At 40.9% G+C, this 18,912-nt stretch overlaps 2 protein-coding genes across 4 annotated transcripts in view; one reads left to right on the forward strand and one right to left on the reverse strand.

Moving 5' to 3' along the window:
• Positions 1-687: 687 nt before the first annotated feature.
• Positions 688-18,003, reverse strand: LOC141000673 (uncharacterized). 3 transcript variants are annotated; one of them, XM_073471448.1, is made up of 17 exons: positions 17,889-18,003; positions 16,791-16,989; positions 14,481-14,684; positions 14,328-14,396; positions 14,134-14,176; positions 11,432-11,577; positions 10,334-10,528; positions 8,693-8,779; positions 8,392-8,590; positions 8,061-8,284; positions 7,687-7,929; positions 5,792-6,037; positions 4,312-4,507; positions 3,637-3,842; positions 3,397-3,497; positions 1,925-2,096; positions 688-1,845 (listed from the first exon to the last, which is right to left on the reverse strand). In XM_073471448.1, the coding sequence occupies exons 2-17, from the start codon at positions 16,966-16,968 to the stop codon at positions 1,463-1,465; spliced, it is 2,892 nt and encodes a 963-aa protein (XP_073327549.1). In that variant the 5' UTR covers positions 16,969-16,989; positions 17,889-18,003; the 3' UTR covers positions 688-1,462. The 3 variants fall into 3 exon arrangements, with proteins under 3 accessions (XP_073327549.1, XP_073327548.1, XP_073327550.1); XM_073471447.1 differs by lacking the exon at positions 17,889-18,003 and having other exon boundaries at positions 16,791-17,110; XM_073471449.1 differs by lacking the exons at positions 688-1,845; positions 17,889-18,003 and having other exon boundaries at positions 2,016-2,096; positions 3,612-3,842; positions 16,791-17,110.
• Positions 18,004-18,228: 225 nt separating this feature from the next.
• otud7a (OTU deubiquitinase 7A) overlaps positions 18,229-18,912 on the forward strand; it is a 46,222-nt gene continuing 45,538 nt past the window's right edge. Inside the window, exon 1 of the mRNA XM_073471450.1 lies at positions 18,229-18,311. The gene's annotated coding sequence lies outside the window, so the exon portion shown is untranslated. The remainder of the gene's footprint in view (positions 18,312-18,912) is intronic.

Below are 18,912 nucleotides of genomic sequence, written 5' to 3' on the forward strand. Positions count from 1 at the left end.
TTTCTAATATAAGCTGCACAGTCTTTTGTCACATTGAGGTAGAAGTCCTCGGATAAAATATTCCGTCTTGTCCTGGATGACAGCAGCACTTCCATTTCCCTGTCCATGCCCTCTGTGTCCCCGCTGATGATAGCTGAGCACCCGGGCAGGTCAACAGAGAGCTGCTTTGGTATCCTGTGATCAGACACCGACTGCGGGTCAGACCCAGTTTCCCAAAGGAAGAAATAAAGGCACGTACCCATGAGGATGAGGGGGAGGCACCTCAGCCACCTGACAGAACACATTTCCTTGCTTGAGGTGGTTTTGAGACAGGTGACCTTCTTGTCCTCAGTGCAAGTTAGTTTAATGGGGAGAGGCCGCAATGCTCTATTCATTTATAGGAGCACAAGTGGACTCAGCCCCCAAAGTAGGTGTGTCAAACTAAGGAGTGGATGGAATCGCTGAGGAGTATCTTGCAGTAAATAAATAGGATCTCACCAAACGCATGTCCCTGTGGATTATGCCAGTGAGTCAAAAGGCAACACCTTCAGATGACAAAAAACTTTGCCTTGTGTGCACATACTGTAAGTACACTGACTGCACTTTCTCTATAATATATAATCAGTTCATTCAAGTTAGTTAGTCAAACTGACCTGCAAATGTCCTCAGGTTCACCATCGTAATGTATTTCAAAGGGCACCGAAAGCATCAAGTGGAAAAGATTTTATTTAATTTATTTTTCTATTTACAACATATCATGCAGATTTCCTTTATTACACATGATCATTTGTTTAACTGTTTAACAAATATCTCATCAAGTAAAAAAAGACATACATACATATACACATATATATGTATTTTTTTCCACTGTTTGCTCACAAATGCCTCGTCTAAGATACAGGCACTTTGTAGAATGAAATAAACACCAAAACTCAAAAAGCAACATAACCAACGGAAAAATACGACTACATTCTCATCTAAACATTAAGTAAACTATTTTGAATTCTCCTGTCAGTCTTGATAATGTGAACATCCACAATACATTCTTCAGTTACTGTAACATCTGGGGGGTGTATTAAGAAGCAAGTTCGACATAGCCAGGCTTTTATTTGCGTGAGCTGGCTCAACCAAACCAAAAACTCCATTCAGAACAGATGAGATGAGTATCACTACTGGGTTATTAACAGTTTTTCCTTAATCAGGCTCCCATAAAATGGGGCGTTTTGTGTTTGTATCATTTGACTCTTCTTCCGCACAAAATGGACCGACTGTGTGCCGGCTCACTCAGCCTAGAGCATGGCTGCCGACAGTTTTTCCCTTAGAGGGCCAAGACTGAAATTTAATGGTGGGCCATGGGCCAAAAGCAAACACCAACTGAAGGTTGCTTGGAGGTTCACCTGTCAAAAAAGCACAACTCAATGCAAACAGTTTGCTCTGCTGTTAATATATGGCTTCGTAATACACCCCTCTGGTATGACTGTATCTAAGATTGATTGAGACATGTGTTCTCATCCACACCCTGGTCGGCATCTGTGTCCTGCTCATGGATGAAGCTGTATCGCCTATACACTGATCCACCTTTGCTGGTGTACACCACATCCACCTCGTCTCCACTGTCCGGCTCCGGCACACCGTGGGGCATGTTGATGCTGGCACTGCCGCTCAGTCTCTCATAGCTCTGGCTCCAGCACAGCCTCTTCCTGGCATGGGCCTTAACCAAGGCAAACACAGCCAGAGCCAACCCCAGCGCCAGCAGCAGGGCGATAGGCAAGGTGGCTGAGGTGTGCTTCAGAGCTCTAGATGACATGTTCAGGTCTGTCACCTGATCCTGTCCTGACTTGGGTTGGGGGGCCTCCACACACAGAGCTAGAAGAAAAAAAACTGCCTTTAGTTGATGATCATATCCAAACAATGCCACGTTTCTTATGATAGACAGGGTCTCTACCTGAGCGGCTGTCACAAACACAGCAATCGGTGTCATTCCCTCCAGCCTGACAGCAGCGGGCACACCGGTTCTCCACAGCATGGAGAGCAGAGTCTCGGTGACAGGTCAGACACTGGTCTGGCCTGGGGCCGGTGCAATGCCTACACGAGCTGTCACATGGCTCACAGGTTTCCTATAACGGTACAATTTCAAAAGTGATTGTACTGAGTAAATAAAAGAAAAACATTAAGCCAGTCAGCAATGTGAGAACAGAGATGTGCCTTTAATTGACATCTGCTATAAGTACCCGTCTGAACTTTGTGTCAAACTAAAAAGAAAAAAAGTATTTCTTAACAGCTTTAAACATTAATTCTACACTAAAATATATATTTATTTTGATATATATTGCGATTTGAGTAATGATTTAAGTTGGACTGCAATTCATTTTCACTGAAAAAAAAATAAAAAATGGTGATTTGATTTTTGCTAGAATATCGCGTAACAATATTTCTATTCAGTGTTCAGCCCTTAAAAACTACAACTAGCAACAACAAAAGATAAAGTTTGGAGAAGTTAGCCAGTATTTAATTCAACATTTAACACTCACTTTATCCTGATAACATGCCACATAAGATTTAAAAAAAAACTTAAAAACTTGAGTTCCTGCCTTGAAGTTATAATTTGTAAAATCTGGCTGTAATTTGGAGGAAGTTATAAAAACACAGGGGGCCAACATATCACCAGAGTAATGGACAACTGCTGCTTGGTGATAGCTATCCTTGGCTGTAGCTGGCTACTATTAGCTAATTAGCTAATGGCTCAATTAGCTGTAGAGCCAATTGTGCTAGAGCTTGCTTGGACCAAGACCTCGGCTCGGGGGAGTCTCCACGAGCATAACCAGGGTTGACTGTGGAAAGACACACTAACTCATTCATATTCAACAGATTTGATGAGGCAGTTTCGCTCGTCTTGGTTCAGTAAAAGAAAGAAATTTAAATTCAGAAGGTGTAGGGTTGTATTTTTCTGTTTGGTAAGCAAGGGTATTTCCTTCCTTGACATTAAGTGAGTTTATTTGGTTCATTTATCACTCTGAAAAGCTCAAACAGAGCTTGTGAAATGCAACGACTGCCACTGGCATATATCTCCCAGCTAAAACTTGCCTCTTGCAGTATAAAGTGTTATTATGTGACAGGGCGGCCAGGGCTAGCTGGTTAGCATGCTAATTTCAGTAGACATTTCTACAACACAGTACAGACTTCTTCACATTCTGTCGATAATGTTAGTTTTTTTATGTTTTGAACTAAATTGTTGTCCTAGTCTTACAAATGTTTCCTTTAGGGACTTCTTTACAGCATTAAATATTCATTTCAAACTCTGCAACAAGCAAGAGGTCATAATTAACACTTACTTTACCTTGATTTACAGCGTTCTGTCCACATCAGCAAACAATACAACTGTCACGCAATGTTGATGACTAAAAGCTGAGAGCATACCTCTACCGAGAAGTATCGCCCTTCCTCACAACGTGGGTAGCAGACTTTGTCCTTTAAAGTGTTGCCCCAATCGCATGTCACGCAGCCCTGAGGCGAGGCATCTGCAAACACACATACATACACAATCTGTTTCCTTATGGAAAATGTCTAATGTTGACCTACTGGGAAGATAAAGACCATAAGAGGTGTTTTTAAATGGTTAAACAAACACTTACAAAGAAATAGCTCTCCTATCTGTACCTGTGCAGGTCTGACAGCTGGTGTGGCACTGTTTACAGATGTCATCAAGATGATAGAAGCGGTGTGGGCAACGCCCGACACACAGCTTGGTGCCTTGCAGCTCCAGAAGAGGAGGTGAACAGGCCCTGCAGGACTCAGGCCCTGGTCCTGTACACCGCTCACAGGACCGGTCACATTTCTCACAGTGGGAGCCCTCTCTGTAATACCTGAAGAAATGCACAAATGTATCAATATTAAAATATGTATGTAGATTTTTGATTGTTGCACACAAAATTTAAGCTTTATAAAGGAAGTCTCAATCTGTGAGACTGTGAGAATTTAGTCTGCAGGATTTAGTGCCAGTTGATCCTCCTTAATCTTACACAATGGACCTTACAGTTAAAAGTAGTGATTATGAGTTGACAGAAATAGAAATAATAATAATAGAAATAATAGCAATTTGTAAAATACTAATCATAGTTAATGACAAACAAATTCATATTTTCAAAGGAAGTTGCTCTACTGCTGATAAAATTACATAGCGATCAAAGACAGTGGCTCTGTTTTTTTTTGTGTTTGTTTCCATCCACGGAAAATCACAGAACATGTAGAGACACTGTCTTTGACCTCTATGTAAAAAAGGGTGTGGAGGAAGTTCAACAGTAAACTTTTTCCATTCAATGATCAGGCTTGTACCCTGTTGGACAATGTGTAACACAGAGCTGAAGGAGACGCAGGTATCCTTGAGAACAAGTGAGGCAATCTCTGGGTGATGCACCAGTACAGGTGGAACAGGCGTGGTCACAAGGCAAACAATATCCCAACTCTGTTCCGTCCGCCTCCTGACGTGTGTTGTATGTACCAGCCGGACACTCGCTCACACAGGTCTTGTCTGGAAAGAAGCACAGTTTATGAGTACCTACTCACGCACTTCTGTTGATTCACTAAAGAATACTTATCTCCAGCGATTCTGAATTGATTCACAAATGCCACAAAATCAATTTTTAAAAATACTAAAATGTTGTTGACGGGACAAAAAAGGCTGAACTCAGTAAATCACCCAGATGGTGTAAAGCACACAGACACAAGAGCAGTGGTCCCCAAACTTTTTTGCAGGGCCCCCCTTTTATAGATAACATTCATTTCACGCTAATAAAGCTAATATTTTGAGACACAGAACACACTGTGGTCTCTCTTCATTACCCCTCATTGTACTGGTGAAGCAGAGGGAGACATACTGTATGTCCTCCCGAAAAAGGCAAGTGTTTAGTACTAGTGCGGCAGCAGACGGGCTGTTCTCCACCACTGGAGACATAACACCACGTTACTCCAGAACACACAGACCAACCGTCTTAAGAACAGATTTAAAGGTGCTACGATAATCTTTCTAAATTCCTTAGAATAATTTACCATCAGTAAAACAGGTGGGAAAAGTTTTTTTATTTCAGTTTTCATCCATTCTGAATCAAATCGTGACACCAAGAATCAGAATTGAATTAGATTGTGAGATTGCTAAAGATTGCCATCCTATAACTAATCCCTCTTTAGACTGCAGGTCAGACTGACTCTTCACACACATCAGAAATGATTTATCAAAATGTTCCCACAAGCCTCCTTTATCTCAAAATGTAAAGAGATAAAGGATAGGACTCTACTTTCAGTGCCACTGAAACAGAAGGCTGAATCCTTCCTCACTTTTCTTTTTTTTTAACTTGCAGTGTCGCCTCAAAGTGAGAAAGTCACGTTAATAGTAGTATTCATACAGGTATTAAATCTTCCGCTCCTTTCACTCACATTTTAACTATTTTCAGTGCTTACACTTCAATATCGCTCAATAACTCCAAGAGTTTAAATTTAGCCTTACATGTATATTGCCATCATCAATCTCTCCGGCTGTTGTGTTAATTGTTGGATCAATCACATGCAGTTGTTTAAGCGGGACCCAAATTGTACAATATTCTCAGGGGAGCCATCATATTGTCATCATTATCATTTTTCCAGGTGAAGTGAGGGCAACAACTGACAAGACTACTTGACAAAATCAATGACTCAGGCTCAAATTCCATTTGTCATCAAGGCTAAAAATTAGATCGTCCCTGGTGAGCTGAAAGTTTGGAGATATGTGGTTTAGCTTTATTACACTGAATGCAGTTGAAAATTGGTGGACAATGCTCACTATGAAGGTATTTGGGGGTGGCACAGGTCTGGCATTCATCGTTGCCCGGTCCCTCGCAAGAGTAACAGTGCCGGTGGCAACCCATGCAGGTGAACTGGTCGTCGTGTAGGTAGGTCCTCGGTGGGCAGTCCGTGTCGCCCGTCACGCCACACAACAATGTGTTTGGATCCAGCACGAGTCCCTTCTCACATTGTGTGCACTGGTTTGGCTCTGGGCCAGAGCAGCTCATACAAGTCTGGTGGCACTCTGCACATGGTCAAACAAAACATCAAACTGCGTTATCGTCATATGACATTTACAAAAGAGGGTGTGATCGGCACCACGTTAGAGAGGTAAATGATTAAGAGTTAAACAAATACTGTATTTAATAATGATTAAGCCTTAAGATAACTCATGGATGGCAAGTGACGTTGTTGCGGTTCCAGACACTGTGGATTTAGTGCTTACAGAAGAATAAGCAAACTTCCATACATAGTACAAGTAGTTTCAATCAAAGGTTTCCATTGTCTCCAGTTTGTTGTGGAAGAAATCCAGTCCTCTCACAACTTGATAACCTGCAAGTGCAGGAACTGATTTTTCTGAACAACCATTTAATAAACCCTTGCAAGCCAAAGCATGATCTTCCTGTTCTGCCGGATCTCAATTTCATTAACATTGCTGGAAATATCTCAACAGCTCAAGATTTAACACGACACACAAATTACATATTTTTCTTTCTATTAGGCTAGACTAGACTAATGTCTTTATTATTTCTATTTATTATCAATTTCTTAGTTTATCTGTTTAACCCTCTGTATCTTACCAACCATTGTTCAACACTATCCAGGGTAGGCATGTGACGATATGAAAATTTCAAGTCACAATTATGCAGGCCAAAATACTTGTAAGTTTTGAAAATGGCTTAATCACTTAATCTTACATTATGTTAAGACACAGACATTGTTACTGAGTCACAGATAGTGGACACGTCTTTAATAAGGTAATCATAAGGTCCCCCTCTATCAATAAAAGATAAATAAATGGTGGGCACGTCCCCGTCATTCTTTAATTTGGAATCCTTAGCATTTCCACACATCTGATTTAGGTTTAGGATTTTGAAATGACTGGAAAGATCGGGAATTAGGAAATCAATATACTGTAGGCCTCTAAATTATCTAGCAAGACAGCTTTTCAAGTCACTCTTGAGGATAATCAAGGTTATCCCGATTCACCATTATCTCAATAAGTGAAATTTACCAGAATCAACAACAGTGTTTTCATGATGACTTTGTTTTTGTTATTCTAAAATTCTTTTTTGTTATTTTTGTGTTACACACCATAAAAAAAACACTTTCTATAACTCACAAGCTGAGATGCCATTGCACAGAAATAATGGGACCTGATTAACAATTAAATGCACAAGATAGACAGTGCCAGATAGAACACAGTCAGAAAACTACGTAACCCTGCATATTCTGCCCTGCTCATCTAACTAATACCACTGATGGAATGTAACTAAGTCCATTTACTCAAGTACTTTGAGTAAATTTTTAAGGTGCATGTACTTTACTTGCTTAGTATTTCTATTTTCTGCTACTTTATACTTCTACTTCACTATATTTTGGAGGCAAATATTGTTCTCCTCTCTTCTAGTTACCAAAGCAGGGCAATTTTAAAATAATTATTTGTATTGGCAATCAGATTGAAAAAACACTGATTCCAATATTTAGAAAATGCTGCATATCAGATCAGATAATTGGCCAGATAAATCGGTGATATCAGATATTTTAAGGCTCTTATTCAAGTACTATTCGTATGGGTGACTTACTTACTTACTTTAACCAAAGTTATATTTTAACATGAAGTCTTTACTTTTACAAAAGTACAGCTTTTGGGTATTTTTTACACAGACTCACCTTGACATTCCATAGCTTCAGTTTCATAGTAAGTACCAGTGGGACAGTCTTTGGTGCATTCACCCTTATAAAGTTTGGGGCTAAACGTTGAGCACGTCTCACAATCGTCTGTCAGGGGCCCTAAACAGCTGCCACAGGTCGGGTGGCACTGACCACAGCGGCCCTCCTCCATGTCCTCATAGTAGCCCATGGGACAACTAGCCTTACACACACCATTCAGCATCAGGTAGAGAAAACTGCATTCTGAAATTATACGGAGGAGAGTTGGAAAAGTTGTGTCAACAGATTTCAGGATGTGATACAATGTCTTACAACTGATTTTTGGAATATTTTTCTTCTTGAAGCTTAGCTGCCCACAATTGATTATAACTCACTGAAACAGGTCCTGTCATCTGAGCAAACGTCACAGTGGGGAGGGCAGCGTCTGCATGTGCCATCATCCGCAGGGTATGACCGCAGTGAACAGTTGAGTCTACACATACCACTCTCTAAGTAGTGGCCATCAGCACAGGACAGACACTGTGACTTGATCCCATCACATGTCAGACAAGAGCTGTCGCAGGCTTCACACGACCCCTCTGCTGTCTCAAAGAAACCTCTGAAAATAGTCATGACATATGTTTATGCATAAAGAGGAACATACAATACCATCATTAGAAAAAGGTTCTCCGTCATCCTAAGGCTTAGCTTATCCAATTTTCTTACTCTGGGCAATTCGACCAACACCGCCCCTGGTGGAGAAAAAGTTTATAGCTGCTTTTGGAACAGCTGATGCAGTTATCACTGGTGTCCACGCAGGCCTCACAGTTTGGAGAGCAGTCTTCACACAGCTGAGTGGCAGAATTTGCATAGGAGCCTGATGGACACTGCACTACACAAGAGCTGTCCTGGTCCAGGAAATATCCTGTGACACAACAATGTACGCAAACAATGTAATATAAGAACTAGCATTGCGTCAATATATTGCAACGCCTGAAGAAAGTTAACATTAAGTATCACAAAATACCTTTGAAACAGGATGAACAATCCAGGGCTTGCGGGCCAAAACAGGTCTTACAGGATGCATCACAGGCCTGACATTCACTATATTTACCTGGAAGTAAAACAATAAACAGAGTAACTGTATCTCATAGTATAATAGATAAAACGTCACATAGTGTTGTATCAAATCCTGTTTAAACTGAAGGCTGAATTGAGAATTTTCTGTTTTACCCATCTTCACCACTAGAGGGAAGCATGATAAGCTGTAAACAGGGTTTCTGAGGCAAAAAACGATGGGAAGTTATGAATAATAAAGTGCTTGTTGGCATTGATTTGTCAACACTGACAGAGTGCAGTGCAGGTCACATTGCGTTTTCAGTGCGCTGGTTTGTATGAAACACTTATGTTACAATCTACATTTTGTCAGCATATTGTATGCTATGATTTTCTGTTGTGAATCGCCTCTGTACACACATCTATCTTATGCCTGCCTGTCCTGGGAGAGGGATCCCTTCTCTGCTGCTCTTCCCATGGTGTATGTTTTGTTTTTTTTCCCTGTGAAAAAGTTTTTTTTTTTTTTTTCCTTATTCAAAATCAAGCATCAAGCGAGTGTTGTATGGTGGACAGATTGTAAAGACCCTTTACCCTAATTTTGATTTGTGATATTGGGCTATATAAGTAAAAGTGACTTGACTATGAAACCGGCAACATATTACCTGCTATACAGTGTCTAACACCTCTTGGAACGCTGTTACAGCAACTTGACAGGGGATGTTATTGTGTGTGAAAAATGTTCTGATGGTGGTTTACACAAAATGATGACAGGCTACATTTAGAAGACTGCTGACATGAAGCAGGAAAAATTGGGGAGGTCACACAGTCATCATCGTGGCACATAAAGTTTATGGTCAAACCTGTACACTGCCAAAGCTAACTGTTCCTGTCATAAAAAATACATTGCATGTAATTATTGTTGCAATGCAACACAATGCTTTGTGCTTTGTCATAAAATCAACAACAGTCATAAGCAGTAGGTAATTTAGAAAGACACTCAGCTGAATGACAAGCGACCCTGACGATTAATGGCCAACTGATGCACACAAGGATGTAAATAATCAAACCAATGAGGCAGAAATGTACACGGTCAGCCTGTGCGACACAATAGAGTACTGTTGACACAGACACCAGAGGGGAAGCAGGTGAAGAGCCCTGTGATTGAGGCAGAGGAGCCATTTCAAAATTGCTCCACCTAAATGGCTCTTGAATGAAAGGTGACACAGTACATGTGCAGCAGGGTGACACAGTGAGTAGGCGACCGTCCTTCAACCTAGAGGTCCTTCAGCAGGGTTCAAGCCCCCGTCTCAGCGGCAAGCATCTACCGTGCTAAAGTGTCCTTGAGCAAGAAGCTGAATCCCTCCAAATTCCAGGGACACTGTACTGACCTGTGCTGACCTCCCATAGGAGGAAAGTAATTATTTCTATCAAGGAATCAGTCAAGTATCATGTTATTCAGTAAAATCTCTGACTTTACTGCCACATGATAGTCATAAGCTGCACAGTACTTGACTCATTTTGTTTTCCTGTAAAACAAAAAAAACGTATCTCGTATTTCTAAAAAGAAAAATGACCGGGATTAACAGATAAAAGTGAGATCTTTGCCTCTTACCGTCATAGTACTGTCCCAACGGACAGTTAACCAGAGGACACTGCCCATGCAGTGGAGTGTTTCCACCAAGACAAAGATCACAGTCTGACGAATGAGGCCCGTGGCATGTCTGGCATGAGCTATAGCAAGGCTGGCAGCGCCACCCACTGGACTCACTGAAGGTTTTCTGTGGGCACTGTTTCATACACTCACCTCCTGACAGGGCAGAGCAGTATAGACAAGAAGTGACATTTTGTTTCAGTACTTCATCTGTATTAGTATTGAATGGTTTAAAAAACCTAGAAGAGACAATATAATAAGAAGATAATATCTATTTACAGCCTCACTGTCTTTTTTAATCTGTATTTATTTGGGAAAGTTTCACTAAAAGCAACCTGCCCTGATCACTATCTGTTACTGAAACATAAATCATTTTGAAAGAGTGATGAAAAAACATCAAAACACATTGTTTAGCATTGGAGAAATACATGTTTTGGTTCAACTGGCTCTGATGTGGTCTCAGAAAAGATCTGCTCATCACTCCTTTTTATCCACAGATGTTCAAATCCTTCAACCACCATCTGCTCTTCTGGGTTCTCTCCAAATTCAACTGTCCAAATACAGAACAATTCTGTAGATCTTTTGAAACAGGACCTTGTGGCTGAGGAAGATCGATGGCTCTTGTCTATCACAATGTACAATCACATGCTCCTAAAATATGTGCCTGTACATGTTAAAATAATATTTATAGTGGTCTTGCTAATCTTGTTTTTAAGAGCTAGAGGCTTAATTTACAATCTCAAAGCTTTTACTGAGATGCCCATAGAGAACACAGCCTACCAACACAAGCCTGATTCCTTGTTTGCATAAACTATACATTTGCATATCTCATGTTACAGATTTGCTGACGTGGACATGATTTGCAATCCAAATAAAGACTCAGAGGGCCATCATTAGTCCTCAACAAGAATGGTTGATTACTCTAACATGCAGTGATTGAAGAGTATATTAAACACAAACACTACTAGTACTGTATAGGACAAAAGGGTAATCTGAATTCTTTAGTATGTTAGTAGTTACAAAATATACATAGAAATGAACTCTTTGCTGTACTGGTACCATTGAGGAAGTAACCAGGTTGGCAAGTGAGGCAGTGTGTGTTACTCCTGCAATCTGTGCATGGTGCTGGACAGGACAGGCACACACCCCTGCCCCAGTCCTCGTAGGTGCTCTGGGGGCAATGCCTGCGACACTGATGTCTGAAACTGGAAAAGAAAAAACTAAAATCAGAAACCATTCATGTATTCATCGATAATACATTTTTTTCTAAACCTAGCGTTGGTCTATGCGTGTGTGAAATCAGCCCAAAAATGGTTGACAAAAACTTGCTGTCACAGCTATTCAACAAAAGGAGGCTTCATTTTCCAACGCAAACATGCAGAACAAAGCTACTGAAGTATCAAAGACATGATGAAAACTATTGTGATTTAATGGCACTTTGAAAGCTTTATAGTGAATGAAGAATGATGTTGTTGCAGGCAGCCTTCGCCCACATGGATGAGTCTGAGGCTACGAACTTAAACCAGAGAAAAGACCAAACACACCACATGCAAGAGGCCACGCACTGTGTCAGTCCACAGCACACCTGCAGCTGTATTGTTGACTTCAATACAAAAGGTGCACTCAATCAAACGGCAGTATTACTGATGTTCTATCCTTACAGTAAGGATGGCAGACAAAGGCGAAAACATAAAGTAGGCTGCTTTTCTTCAAGCTTATCGTGGTTCTATTCTCCTCTTAAGGCAGAAAGTTAATTGGTGTTTTATTTGTAGCCCAGAGGCATGGGGAGATTTCTGTCATTAACCTGTCCTATCAGTCCTTCGGGGCTTAACTGAGCTATTAAACACGAGATGGCTGTCCTAAAAAAATCTAGCCTACAGGAGCTGAGATATTGAGTTGCTAAAATGTTACACTTAAAACATTAATGCAAGAAAGACTCCTACTTTACAGACTTCCCAATCTAAACGAAACGAGTCATAACAGCAATAAGCAACTAGCTTAGATTATAGCACAACATCCTCTGCTGCCTCCTTTGCCACTTCCCGACATGAGAGAATCTGACCACTGACAGCCCAAGCTGCACTTCCTACTGCGTTGCCGTGGATCTGGTGCTAAGATGCGGTGGTTGTTTGAGAAGGAACAGCTGGAGGCGCCACACTGCATCCATCAACTCACACACAATAGCAGCTGGTGCAGACCAGGCCCTGTCTCTGGCCTGGAAACAGTACACTACTTAAGAATCTGCGGGATGTTTAAGAATCCCTCTGTGCAAATATTAGACTATCCATTCCAGGAAGGAGCATTAGCATTACCAAAGCAACTTTTGTTTAGGGCTGTAAACTCCTTGAAGAAAATTTGAAGATATGCTGTAGGTAGTCTCTAAAGTTAAGAAAGCTTGAGTAAATAAATAGTATAAACCACATTAAGAGTGAATCACAGCCATTTTGTTAAACATAGCTCCTTAGAGAGGAAGGTAAATGTCAATAAATACCAAGCATCCATCATGCCGTGCCTCTTCAATACTCAGAGTTTCATTCAAGTCCCATAGATTCACAGTTATGCCAAAAGTGTCAAACTTTAAGATTTTTCATTACTACTTGCAAAGCCTCAGTAGCGGAAATTCTTTAAAGTGCCTAAAACTGTCACAATCTATCACAGAGAGGCAGTTCCTGCAGTTCATGATCGCCCATGCTCTATTGGGTTTCTTTTATTGGTGTTTGCCTCACATCGTAGATGTAATAAGTCCAGCAGCCACAGAAATTACTGAGACGACCTGTCATTGTAAATCTCTAAAACCATTACTATGAAAGTAAAAGTTACACAAGTAGATTCACAGAAGAAGACACTCAGTCTTGCCGCACCTATGTAACAGCAGTTAAAGGAGGCGAGTGCAGTGAAGCAGTGAATTTTCTTTCAACCCTCCTCTGCTGTGATTCGCACGAGCAGTCAGCGAAGTCAAGATGGTGCACCCTATATAATCACACCTGCTACTGACTGTGCTTTCCACTTATACTTGCTCCCTTTTGTCTCTCTTCTCCTCTCCGCCTGACATAGTATAACATAAAAACACACCCTATTAATTACCTCTCTGAGAAGCAGACTACACTTCTGTGCTCAAAACATGGCTCAGGTAACAGTGTATGACTCGGAATGGAAGGTAACCCGACTCACACAATACCTGGAGGCCTAAACTCGGGGGGAAAGTAAACAATTGGAGGTCTGTTCGAGCTCTGTAACCTGTGTTAGACACTGGGTCGAAGTGATACGCTGGTGTAAACAGAAATACAGGTAAAATGGAGTTTCTTGTGGAGTGAGGAAAAATTAACCACATTCTGCTTATTGATTAACCCAAGGCAATGGTAAAGCAAAGAAAACATTTACAAGGACATTTTGAAGTTATGTCCATAATGCATAGAAATAAATTAAAAAATGATCTCATTCCAGCTACTCAACATGAATATTTGCTGTTTTTCTTAGTATTCCATAGCTGTAAAATGAATATCTTGGCTGTTGGTCAGACAATATAAGCAATCTAATAAGTCAACTTTGGCTCTGGGAAATGGCATTTGGCATTTTTTCAAACAATTTCTCAATTAATCAAGAATATAACAATTAGATTAGACAAAAATAATTGTTAGCTGCAGTTTGTAGTTTCTTTTAATACCTGAGAGTGCATTTGATTTCAGAGCAGTGGATATGGGACGCCAGAAAAGTCTGCTTATCAGAAGAAAATAATAAAACAAGAAGAAGAAAACACTCACAGAAAGTAACCTTCAACACAGCTGTTGCAGATCTCTGGGTCCTCTGTGTGAAAATGAGAAAAGGTGATTAATTAGAATTCATGCGGAGAGGCAGACTCATGCAGTAATGGCTATATTCATATTGTGCTGCCCTGTGCAGAGTTATCACCAGTGTTTTAATGTACATTTCAGATGCTCTTTACTGATGGACTTACCTGTGGAACATGTTTTGCAACCCATCTCACAGCCAATGCACTCTCCTGTGTCAGGGTCCTGCACCTGCCCTGAAACACAGAGACCCAGCATAAAAAACCTGAATGCATTTCGCTTAAGCTACAGCCAACGCAGAAACTCTGCTTTACATTTACCTATGTCACAGGACGCCGTTTGGCAGACCCCGTTCTGGAGTTTGTAGTGTTCCCGACATTTGGCACATATGTTGCCATCTGTGCAGAGTTCACAATTGGCTATGCAGGGCAGGCAGGCATAGTGACCCCTGTCAGGATAGAGTCCCCGGGGGCAGTGTGCCCGACAGCGTCCTTGGTGGAGAAAACGTTCCTGTCCATCTTCATCTGAGGAGGAGAAGGAGGAGGAAACAGAGGACTTGTTAACATAAAGCCTACTCTATTTTCTCCTTGGATGAAGATGTCATCAGCCATATGGAACTCCTGCCAGGTAATGGCGTATACAAAAATCTGGACTCTTCTGAAAGTGAAAATCAATGAGCGCTTAATAAATACAGAGGTGGAGCCAAATGGATCTGACAATTACATGGGATGAGGGAAAGATGAAAGGACTTGATGCCAACTGTGTGAAAGTTCAGTGCATTCAGCAAATTACAGCCTTATCGCACATTAAAAAATCAAAACTGGTTGATTGGAAGGAGAAACAGATGGCAATTATTAGGAAAAATAGATTTCATACATTTCATTACAAATGCATTTAGTCATTTGAAAGATAATGAATGCCAACTATTTTGAAAATTGATTACTATTTTCATTTTTCATCAAAAATATAAAACATTTACTGGTTCCAGCCTCTTAAACTAAAGGATTTGCTCCTTTCATTCATCATTAAGGATTGTAAATGAATACTCTTTTGGATCTGGATTATTTGGTTGGACAAAAGAAGCCATTTGAAGATGTCACTTTAGGCTCTGAGACATTTTCACATTTATTTGACATTTCATAGACTAGATAATTAATTAATTAATTAATTGTGAAAATAATTGGCAAAATAATAATTAGTTCCAGCCCTACACGCATTATTGACAAAATCAGAAAATAGTGTGAGAACAAATGGATGTTAAAGTCATGAACATCATCATCGTGAACTGATGGCTGCAGCCCAGCATGTTGACTGTAGGCCTGCAAATAACAGATCACAGTATGAAATCACTTCCTGACTGATGATGCTCCAACTTATGTAAACAAGGGCAATCAGAGGCAAATGAGAGATCAGAGCTGTGGGCAGAGACAGGGTCTTGTGTTGGCTCTAATGATTAATACTCCGCCACCTGCCACTAGCCTAGCTGTGGCACCTGAGGCATCTCTGGAAGCAGCTGAGTTACAGCATTGTCTCATCTGCTCAGCGCTGCACAAAAGATGTGTGAGACAGGGAGGAGAGGGGCAACAAGCTGCTGCTGCTGCCTTTCTAACCCTTTAACTTCCCTCACCCTCAGCATCGCACAGAGAAATGTGGCTTCTGTATGACAACAAACCACAGAGCAGGAGGGTTAGGGTAGAGACTTTTGATGTTCCTCCACCAAGATACACACCAGGATCAAATACTAACTACTGTATAGTAGTAAAGTTTACTCAACAAAAACAATCTGCAGCAATGTACATTAAAATATAGTCAGTGAAAACAAAATGCCTGATTGTAGCAGTCACAATGCGTATATTTAAAGAAAAGGGTGAGTGTGTGAGGGAGAGAGAGACTTGCAGGTTTTGCAGGTTAAGCCCAGTGAACTGCAACAGTAACACTTCTAGCTCAAGGGGATATTTTTTCCCTTTCCCTCTGATTAACAAAGGCCCCATTCTGACGTGATCAGATTACACTGTGAAAACTCAGGAGAAAAATGATCACACCTTCATTTCTTACCTATTTCAAAAGGTGCCCCAGTGACAGAAAAATCAACATGTTCTGCAGCCAATCTTGGACTGTTTAACAAGAGTAAATGGTAAACCAGAGCTGAATGCTCCTCCTCTGATTCAAAAGCCCTTAAACAAGTTTGCTTTGTTAACCATTAAATAGTGCTGCTTTAAAAAGAAGGAAAGAAAAAAAAACCCGCCTCCATTTCAGCTGGATTAATGAGTCTGTGACATGGATTTATTTTAATCAGACATCCGTGGAGCCAAATAAAATCCAGACAGAGGAATTATCTTGGCCAATGGCAAGTAATTTAGTGTTCATGTTTACACCTTTCATACAGAAATTGTGAGATAATCTGAAATGTGTCATATGACGGCAGGAATATTGTTTAACTTCCATGAAGCCATTGTTTAGCTGTTGATTTATTTGTTGTCCTTGCTGAAACTAGACTATACAAAGCATTAGTTTAAACGAGTGCATCGTGGTGTGACAAAAATGAAACGTTTAATGCATATATAATTCGCCTTTTTTCCTTTGGAAAAGCCACCCCCGATTTCAGTACGGACATAGGTAATTGTACTCACTAACTCCACAGGTAGTGCATTCAAACAGCTCGTGCCCGTCGCACTCGGAGCAGGTGGGGTGACAGAGGACACACTGGCTCTTCAGCATAAACTGTCCACTCGGACAGGGCGACGAGGGTTTGCATCCAATAAATCCGACGCCGGAGAAAAAGATCAGAAACGCGGCGAAGGACCTCATGGCTGTGCCCGAGGACTTTCCCTGGAAGTGAGGAAAAACGGCAGACAGTCAGGAGGAGTGTCTCCAAAGACGCAGTGTCCCTCCGTGCAGCAGGTATGCTGGCAGATCGATATGGGGCTCTGTGAACACCAGCCCAGAAATAACTTGCTGGACCAGTTCGCTCAAGTGAGACACACTGGACAATGAGCGTGGACTGCGGTCAGCTTTTAGTAAATGATCCTGGCAAGAGAAAGGGGGAACAACCCAGTTTCTGTGTCACGACAGACAGACAGACACAAAGACACACACATAGATACATAGATGCATAGATGCATAGATGCATAAATAGATAGATAGATAGATAGATAGATAGATAGATAGATAGATATAGCCTTAATAAACCATATATAATTTTTAAAAAAAATGTTTGCCTGATTAAAAACAGGGAACTTCCGGTTCTGATAACACCTGATAATATATACCTTACCTAGACACACCTGTGACTACAATTTGCTGGTAGGTAACAAAGGTCTATACACAACAACCCCAGATTAAGAGTTTAAACATGGAATATTTATGTATATATGGTCAACTTTATATAAATAACAATCAAAATGGGTTTAAAATGGGTTATAAAATGAGTATATGCCACTGGTGAACATTAGAAATTTAGCTAATGCTAGGTTAGCTTAGGTTATATTTCACATAAAAGGCATAAAAGTGATTTAAATTAGACCTGTACTGGTTTACGGATTAAGTTCTGTGGCTGTTGGGGTTGAATGGACAACTTTACTCTCAAAAGAAAGAATAAAACACAAATTATAGACTATGTTTGTCTGTTGTGTAGGCTGCGGACTATATTTTGCTAACTATATTGCATGAAGAACCCTCTTTAGCTTAATTGATATTAGCTTAAACTGTGTTAGCTTTCACAGTCTTACCTTTCATCGTGGTCCAAAAAACTCTGATACACATTACAAAGACGATAAATGCCAGTATTTAATGTATTAATAGTGTCTTGTTGTTGTTTTAAACAAAGAACCAAGCCTCTGGATGCCATTTAAAGTCTCATAACATCAAGTTGAAGCGGTTTGTGTCGGTGAAGGCACAGCGGCCTCTCGCGGCTCCTCGCCGGACGTGTTGTATCCCTCCGAGGGCGTGAGCCAACACGGCCTCTTCACCGGCTGACGTCACGCGGCTGTCGGAGGAGGCGTGGCTTTGTTCTGCTGCAGCGGAGAAATATGACATGGGGATGAGCGAGAGAGAGAGGGGGAGAGAGTGAGACAGCCCGAGAGGAATTAGCGGTTCGTCAGAGGTCTGGACCGAAAACCTGAGGATGGGGAGCAATGACTGAAAACACAACGGTAAGAGACAGACATGTTTGTGTTTTTTCACTCCTCTTCTCCCACACACACACACAGCGCGACAGGCCGATCCACGGGCTCATTTGATAGTGAACACAATAGGCTGCCACTGCAGACAGGTGCACCTGCCTTTATGCGAGTACGTGCCTCGATGCGTTCAACTTCAGGTTCCGTGCGAATACCTTTTTTTTTTTTTAATTATTATTATTGTTTTTAGGTCGAAGGCAAATGCATCGAGGCCACAAATCTCATCGACGGTCTGGGACGAGACGTCTCAGAGTTAAATGCTGTAAACATGGATGTGCTCTTAAAATCTGTGTGCTTAGTCACAGACCTTTGTGATGTAGAGCATACAGTAGCAATGTAATATAAATGTGAGACAGCTGAGCTTATTTTGTGATGGTACAAACAAATAGCCTCTTAGCTCATTGAGGCTATAAAAGCCTTGAAGGCTATGCTTCTTTTTTTTTTTACAGACATGGAATATTAATCATCACAGTGTATTTTGGGCCAGATGGCAGAGATGGTGATGAAATGCATAACAACTATTTGTTTCATGTAGTAAATCACAGCAGTTTCACTTTTTGGCTTTCTGTTCATC

The sequence above is a fragment of the Pagrus major genome, chromosome 8, assembly GCF_040436345.1.
Source record: "Pagrus major chromosome 8, Pma_NU_1.0".
NCBI classification, from domain to species: Eukaryota; Metazoa; Chordata; class Actinopteri; order Spariformes; family Sparidae; genus Pagrus; species Pagrus major.

Excerpts from the sequence above, each read along its gene's own strand:
- LOC141000673 (XM_073471448.1), bottom strand. The coding sequence starts at position 16,968 with ATGAGGTCCTTCGCCGCGTTTCTGATCTTTTTCTCCGGCGTCGGATTT. Across the intron at positions 4,508-5,791 it reads CACCCCCAAATACCTTCATA|ACAAGACCTGTGTGAGCGAG; the intron begins GTGAGCATTGTC and ends GCTTCTTTCCAG. Across the intron at positions 3,843-4,311 it reads GTTACACATTGTCCAACAGG|GTATTACAGAGAGGGCTCCC; the intron begins GTACAAGCCTGA and ends GCATTTCTTCAG.